The sequence below is a fragment of the Brachycentrus maculatus genome, unplaced genomic scaffold (genome assembly GCF_059751285.1).
Source record: "Brachycentrus maculatus isolate JH-2025_06_01 unplaced genomic scaffold, ASM5975128v1 h1tg000104l, whole genome shotgun sequence".
NCBI classification, from domain to species: Eukaryota; Metazoa; Arthropoda; class Insecta; order Trichoptera; family Brachycentridae; genus Brachycentrus; species Brachycentrus maculatus.
The window spans coordinates 2,943,394-2,952,172 of record NW_028280858.1 but is presented as its reverse complement, the minus strand read 5'-3'; the positions used below and the strand labels follow the sequence as shown (position 1 = coordinate 2,952,172).

Below are 8,779 nucleotides of genomic sequence, written 5' to 3'. Positions count from 1 at the left end.
CATAGATGGCCATTGTGAACTCAAATGTACTTCACTGTCACAAGTTTGATAAATATATCTAGTAGTTCCAAAAAATGAAGTTGAGTGGTTGTCAATCATGGGTAGAATTGGCGAATGTGACACGTGTGTAAAGTTGATTACTTACCCTATGATGGTTGCATGCCCTGTAAATGGCCAGACTTCTATATTTTTCTTCATTTGTATTGAAAATGTAACAAAATGAAGATTGAATGCATCGCTACGTGGTGAAGAACAGCGATGCAAAATTTCGGAGAAAACGAAACCTGTTCCTTTTAGCTTCTAAGCGGAAAGAGCTTTGATATGGTTTCAACTATTCGTTGAAACCATATCAAAAAATGTTCCATCTTTTTAATTAATATATTATTTAAAAAAAAATTAAACACTTATATAATAATACCACTAAATGAGTTTTATTTCATTACACACGACTAGTTTCGAAAACTACAGATATTTTCATCTGCAGATGAAAAGTAAAACTAACGAGCAAAAAATATTCAGGTTTATATAAAAGTTGATAGGGTTATAAACAGAGGGGGGGGGGGGGGTTAAGAAACGGGACTTTTTGTAAAAGGAAACCTAAATAAGAATATGATTAATTAACGTTTTATCAGAATTAAAATTTTTATGTATTCCTTTATTTTCTAAATTGTTCTAGACTTGACCTTTGTAACTGAGTAATATTTTAAGTGTATATGAGTCAAATGAGTGGTTAGTTTCTATTAAGTGATTCGCGATTTTTAAAAAATAATTACTTATACCTCCACGGCTATGTTCTCTGATTCTATTTTTTTAGATTTCTCGCAGTTTGGCTAATATATTTTTAGTTAATATAACTAAGAACTAACTAACTAAACATCATGCAGCTTCCCTGCAGGGGTAGGCAGAGAGAATAGAACGCCACACCACTCTGTCTTTGCAAACATTCTTCGCCTCTTCCACGTTCATGCATCTCCTCATACATACCCGCCGATTGTTACGACTCTTAACCTGACCACTTTCAAGTATTTGGCATACCTACCTACTCGTGCCATGTTTTTCTCGGTCTTCCTCTGCTTCTTTTCACAATTACATTCGCCTCATAAGTTTGTTTTACCGTTCTTTCCTCACTCATTCATTCTACATGTCCAAACCATCTCAACACACCTTTCTTAATTTTATCGATAATGCTTATCTCAGCTTTGCATTCCTTCCTTATTTCACTATTCGCACATCTATCATACATCGTTTTGTCGCACATTCTTCTGAGAGATCGCATTTTGACTGCATTCAGTCTACTTTCATCCTTCTTTTGCCAACTCCACGTTTCACTTCCATACATTAGAGTTGGAACCAGGACTCCGTTGTGCACTGCCAGTTTAGCTTCCGCTGATAGGTTTTTATTTGCTTTAACTCAGAGACTCCTTATTTTGATAAATGAGACACAATTTTGAAATATTCTACAATAGTACAAAATAATAATACTAACCTTGGTAATGTACTTATTAAAGAGAAATATATACTATCTCGGGTTCCCACTATTGTGCTTTGGATCACGCTAAACCGGATATATGAGGCGAACAGGAAGATCATTTATGATACTGACAAATAGAAATTTCAATAGTTAAAGGGACATTAAATGAAAACTCCAGTTTTGTTGCCTTTAATAAAGTCACATCGTCGTTTGTTTACAAGAATTATTTGCGTGTTTTACCTTTGCTCAAGGTATTTTAATTACCTAGGCTTGAAATATGACAGTTACAGATAATACCAGAATTCAGATAAATCTACAGTGAAACCTCTCATAATGAGCACCCCTCATAACGAGTAACGCATAACAAGCAAACAAAGGGATGAAAAAGTTGCTCTCTTAACGTGCGAATTTTCTACGTCAGTCAAACAAATATTTCGATTAACAAATGAGATTCTGGATCTAACTATGCTCGTTATGAGAGGTTCCACTGTACTTAAAAGTGAAATACTTGAAGGTGGTCAGGTCAGGCGTCGAAATACTGGGCGAGTATGTATAAGGAGATGCATGAATGTGGAAGAGATTGTCATATTTGCAAGGACAGATTGATGTGGCGAACTATTGTTTTTCCTTACCCCTGCGGAGAAGTGGCCCAACGCAACGGTTAGTTTAAAAATAAATATTTTTTTTACAGTTAAAACTAAAGATTATTTATTAAGAATTTTTTCTTAACAATTAATTTTTTCATTACATAATAGTAGTAAATATACGTAATGTATATATATATATATATATATATATATATATATATATATATATATATATATATATATATATATATATATATATATATATATATATATATATATATATATATATATATATATATATATATATATATATATATATATATATATATATATATATATATATATATATATATATATATATATATATATATATATATATATATATATATATATATATATATATATATATATATATATATATATATATATATATATATATATATATATATATATATATATATATATATATATATATATATATATATATATATATATATATATATATATATATATGTACATATATTTATATATATCACCCTACCTAAAGATGGTATAATTTTTGCAAATTGCTTGGAACGTCAATCACATTTGACATTTGTGAATTAGGCAGCTGCAGTATTCTACTTGACAGAAAAATTTTAAAAGTTGAAATAAAGTTTTCCATCATTCATTTTTTTATTTAAAAAACAAAAGAAAATAAATAAAAAACAGAATGGAATAATTAATTCTGCGCCACTCTAAATTTGTTTGTATACTGGACTGATTTAATTCACGAATGTCAAATATGATTGACGAAGCCATTTCCAAAAATTATAACATCTTCCGATAGCGTAATTAATTTGATCACTCAATATTAATTTAATTTTGTTTTATTTTATTTTCAGGGTTGTATTTAGTGAAGGTTTTTAATACTATTCTCAATTTGACTATTAAAATTAAGAGTATGAAAGCAAAGGTAAGAAGTGTTGCTAAAATGTCCAGCATGAAGTATTCATAGTAGGATACGTCTGCAGAAGGAGACCGAAGATGACCAGCACCCTTGTGACGTAGCACGTACTCTGTCCACCAAACCGCGCGCTCCAGGGACGTCTGTGGCTGGTCGTACATCTTCAATCGAAGGTTCTTGATGTTATCCCTGTAGCTGAAAAATAATGAAAAATGCAAGTTTAACAATCACCGTCTTCTTGACTTTATTCAGAATAATCATTTCTTAATGATTTGCCATTAATTTTGTAGAATAAGACGATTAACACTTCGCTCACTCCTTTCAAGAACGTCATAAATAAAAAAAAAGATTTTTCAGGAGAACGTTTCCTATTTTTACTGCAACAGATCTTTTTAGGTAAAACTTGAAGGTTTTTTTTCCATTTGAAAAATATTAAGTATAATTTAAAAAAATAATTAAACAATACCTTTTCTTCGAAATGCAAAAACAACACTTCCTGCCCTGTAGCGGGTTAAAAATATGCCGCTTTTGCTGGGATATAGTACATTTTCTGGACATTCCAAAAACATGTACATCTGAAAATTGACGATTTTTGATTTATGACGTTCTTGAAAGGAGTGAGCGACTTGTATAACACTTGTAGAATAACACGATTAACACTTGTGTAAATTCGACTTTACAACATTTTGAGCTTGTCCAAATACTCATCACAGATGTCTCTAGTTAAATTATAGTGATTCAAGCACTATGTTTCGAATTTGAACTATAAACATATAAAGAAATTCCAATAATTTGAGTAGGTAGTGTAATTGTCAATCATGGGAAGAGTTAGTAAATGTTACAAGTGTGTAAAGCGATCACTTAAATCAGACCATGACGGTGGTAAGCCCTGTAAATGCCCAGACTTCCATATTCTTCATCATTACTGTTGAGATGTCAAAAAATAATATTACACAACTAGTTTCGAGAACTACAGATATTCTCTGAAGACACACTGTGAATACAAACCGAACATACAAGATTTGTACTTCTCGAAACAAGTCGTGTTTACATTGATAAATATATATATTTTTAAATTAAAATCACGTTTACAATCAATAATTTTTGGTGTTAAAAATGGTAAGTGTCTTAGAATTGCTCGAATAGCTTATGTCTGCCTGGTATTTCTCCTCAGGGTTTTTAATTGATGGGTAAGTCCGAGATGCGGGTTGGTTCGCCTGTTGGCTCTGCTCTGTGGCCTTTTACCGGGGCTAGGATACCCTACAAAAAAGGTGCAGGTGTGTTCATAATAGATCTATACAGATACTTACGATGGATTATTCATCAGTTCGTAGATTGCCATTTTAATTTGATCCTTAGAGAATGTGGTAAGTCGCTTTCCAATTTTGTGTTTTAGAATAATATCCATATTTCGATTTTGGTCAGACAAGAATGGCATTCCTAGCATAGGGGTGCCATAGTGGATTGCTTCCTCGATCGATTGCTGGCCACATTGCATGATGAAAACTTTGACGTTTGGGTGATCTGCAAAAATCGCATCATATACACGTGCGACCTATGAATCACAGCACCGCACCGACCACATTTCATCAACGTGTTATACAAGTACAAAATATACATATCTGTATAAAATTAATTAACTTTATTTTCACCACTTTTTTATGTATACAATTTAACCTACCGGTTTCGACAATACCTTGTCATCATCAGGGTTTATTTTAAATAAAAAACATTTAAATACTCTCACCAAAAACTTCCACACAATCCATAATAATCCTAAATGTTATTTTTATTATTCATTGTATAGCAACCCCAAATAACAACTAATGGAATCACCAAAAAAACAGTATGAAGCTGCGCCCGCATACGTAAAGTGGAGAACACACAAAAAACACAAAAACCTACTGTGCAGAAATTTTAGGAAAAATTGGGTAGGTTAAATTGTATTAGTAAAAAAAGTGGTGAAAAAAAAGTTAATGAATTTTATAAAGTTTATAAAATGTGCCACAAAGTATCTGCGGAAAACATTCAAGAAAATATAAAATACACAGACTCTCTCAACATATTGTGAATAAAATATATCGTAAAACGATGTATAACGGATGCTCGAATAGAGAAATAAGGAAAGAATGCAATTCTAAGATAAGCAGTATCGATAAAATTAAGGAGGATGTGTTGAGATGGTTTGGACAAGCAGAAAATATCAGTGAGCAAAAAAAGGTAAAACAAAATTTAGTTAGAAAAGAAGCAGAGGAAGACCGAGGAAAAATTGGCACGATGAGATATGTCAAATACTTGAAAGCAACCGGGTCGATGTGCATGAGTGTGGAAGAGGTGAATAATGTCGGGTCGAACTACTTCATTAGCTTTTTTTAAAGGAGTAACCCGCGATGCCTCTATTTTATAGGGTTACTTGCAGGTAGGATAGACAAGGTAGATGTGATGATTTGCTTGAATTTATTTTGCTATTAGCGGGAATCGAACCCGCGACTCCAGCTTTGCATTTGAGAAAAATATTTTCTAATCACATCAATACACTAACATACCTAATTGCTATTACTTCCACAATACTTTGTTTTACTATCATTAAAAAATATAAATTTACTTAAAACTCCTTGTTGCGGTAGCCATTTTTCGATGATAACGTTGTCAGGCTTGTTGAGGAGAGAAGTATTCTCCCATTTCCATAGCACTGTATAGGGTAACTCCATGAAGGCTTCAAGAAATTGGTTTCTAATTTCCGCAGAAAGACGTGTGGACTTGATGTTACTTCCTAAACTGAAGTAAATCACACCTTCTTTTGCGTTATCCAAAGTATTTTTTAGACCCTAAAACGAGACTGACATTTTTTCAAATATGAAAAAAATAAATAACAAATCAAAAATTATATTTAAATATTTTACCGTTGACAAGGGTTTTGGTTTTTTAATGTGTATACTGCCCATTTGGATAATACAAGGTACTATCGGGCGTATCCCAGATAAAATTGGATGATAATTAAAAAATATCATCTCAGCATTATTAATCATTTCTTTAGCTGGCGGCATATTTTTACCGAAGTATTTTTCAGTCAACATATCCAATTTGGGCAAATAATGTTGATAATACCAGTATCTATATTTTAATTCTTGGTGAATCTGCCAAAGTTTTTGAAAAATATTTAAATTTAAGACGTCAAGAGGGGATAAAACATTTGTGTAAATCAGAGGGTGTGATGATTCAAAATTTGACGAAAAACCCATCATGGGACTGATCAATATTAGTGGACACTTAAAACGATTCTTAAACCCGATCAAGGTTGAGAAGATACTTTCTGTAATGCAGAGATCGAATTCATTTTGAGAGTCGTGGATCAAGTTCTGAATCTTAGGATCCGAAAGTTGGTTATTGGAAATTTCCATCATAACGTCGGCAAAACACATAAAATCTTCAGCCGGGCCGCCGTTTTTCTGTTTGTAGCTATTGAAATTAAGCTTTTCCGAGACCGTTTTGTAAGAAATGTCATGCACGTCTATTTGAGTGAGGTTCCTGCATACTGGTTCGGTACAATTAACGGGATCTGTAGTGACGATGGTAAGGAGATGACCTTTTCCCAACAATTCTTCTGTGAGTGCTCTATATACTATTTGGTGACTGAGTGACGGAACATTAAATAATCCAAGAATTCTGGCTCCATCACTATGTGATACAAAAAATAAAACACTAAGAGCGTATATTTTCAAACACATTTTGATGACACTTAAGCAATCATTAACTTTTACTCATTTTATCATTTTCTCTATGCACTGATTAGTTTGCACGTGTATTTGAAAGTGACAGCGAAACGTTAATGCAACATTTTCCATTACTAAACATCGTCTACACTTGGGTGCTAGAAGCAAACTTAAGATTATCCATCAAAATATAATTTTTTTTATCGAAGTTCAAATAATGTTGACACTATACTATGGATTCCAAAATAAAAATTATATTTCAAAAAATTAAATTAAATACCTCCAAATAACTTTGAAAAGAATCTCAAATTTCAGTAAAACAGCACAAGATTTAAATTTTGTTCTGACATTTCTTGGTGGAACTGCATTTTATATAATAAAATAACAACTTTATAGTTTTTCCGCATATTTTTTTTTGACCAGTTACCAGGTTTCGTCGTAACCGACTGGCCGGACCCAGTTTGAGATATTGATTACGATAAACTTCGGTTACTAAACACTTTTTTTGGAAAAAAAAATACACTGTATGTAGTTGTTATTTTATTATATAAAACTGTAAAAATTTAAAAAAGAATCACTCAATTACTCTTTAAAAATACTAAACTGCAGAATTCTAATTTTGCAACTAGTAACCTAATATACGATTACATGTATCTAGGGCTACATGCTCAAACTCATGTCATTTTGTTAAAGATAACATAAATTGCTATTAATGATATATATGATACTTAAAAACACATCTTTTATCTTTATTTTGATGAAAATACAAATATGATTTACACAAATAAAAATGACAAAAATAATATAATGGAAATTTCAATATCACTACACATATTTAAATCGCGAAATATTTCAACGTTTTTTTACTCAGGTTCTAAATGTTATTTATTTTTACTTATGACCATTTAAAAGATAAGCATAATAAATTACTGAATTTATTCTTAAACCTGGCACTTATGTTTATTTATTATCATTTCCCATGTCAATTGAAAATTGAAATGAACTGAAACTACATAAATTAAAATTATTGATTTCCAACATTATTGTTTTTTACTATTTCTTAATTGATAAGAAGCCATTATGAAACTAACGATGTATAAAAATATATAAAATAACTAGTAATGTGTGTTTTTTTTACCATTCAACTAGATTATGCCGCAGAACCGCGTAGTTTCAGCACATTTCTAGTATTTACCAAACAGTACATTTTAGTTAAATAGCATGTACTGAAATATCATTTTCATAAAATTTAAACAAGAAATTTATTTTCAATTGGTCTGATGGTTCAAGATGTAGCGAGATTTTTGTAACAGGTTGGCGTTTCTCACTTCATATATATGGATGCTAGGTTTCAATTTTGAAAAAAAGCGAGTGAAGTAATTCGTTTGTATGTATCATTCGTAAGATAATATAAGTTTATCGACATAGATATTTTAAGACAATTTTAACGTAAAAAAGTAAACAAGATGTGTATTATGCCCACTTCGTATTTCTTAAAAACGTTTTAATGTATGAAAGAAAAAAAAGTGTTCTCTATATAACACACACTCACCCGCTCTTTAAATAGTTTATACGTATAATGTTATAAAGAAAACAAAGTGTTCGGTATAACGCATACTCCCCCTAATTTTGAAAACGTTTACAGTGTAAAAAAGAATATTATGTGTTCGGATTAAACTTACTTTACTCAATACTCAACGCATATTCTCTCTGCTGTTAAAAATAATTTTTAAGATAAAAAGAAAACCAAGTGTTCGGTATTATGCACACTTCCCCTACTCATTGCCAGCTTCGCACAAATCACGCTTAGACAAATCAGCTTACATCAAAACGGCTCGAGAAAATAGCATAAGAAAAGAGGTTATGTGTTTATGTCCAAACTAACAACATCTTTATAACTTTGAGTCGCTTATCGACTCGACGAAGGACTTAGCTCTTCAACTATATTGATATTTATAGCCGGTCTTCACACTCAACTGCTCCAACAATATACATTACGTTCCTAAACTTACAGGCTGTGTTATGTTAGCCCGTAGCGGAACAAAATGAAATAATGTATTGG

The 8,779-nt window shown here is 31.4% G+C and overlaps 1 protein-coding gene across 1 annotated transcript; it reads right to left on the bottom strand.

Moving 5' to 3' along the window:
• Positions 1-2,916: 2,916 nt before the first annotated feature.
• On the bottom strand, positions 2,917-8,567 carry LOC148310247 (UDP-glucosyltransferase 2-like). The gene is made up of 6 exons (XM_088258893.1): positions 8,542-8,567; positions 6,243-6,706; positions 5,908-6,041; positions 5,610-5,832; positions 4,315-4,528; positions 2,917-3,199 (listed from the first exon to the last, which is right to left on the bottom strand). The coding sequence occupies exons 1-6, from the start codon at positions 8,565-8,567 to the stop codon at positions 2,917-2,919; spliced, it is 1,344 nt and encodes a 447-aa protein (XP_088115019.1).
• Positions 8,568-8,779: the final 212 nt, after the last annotated feature.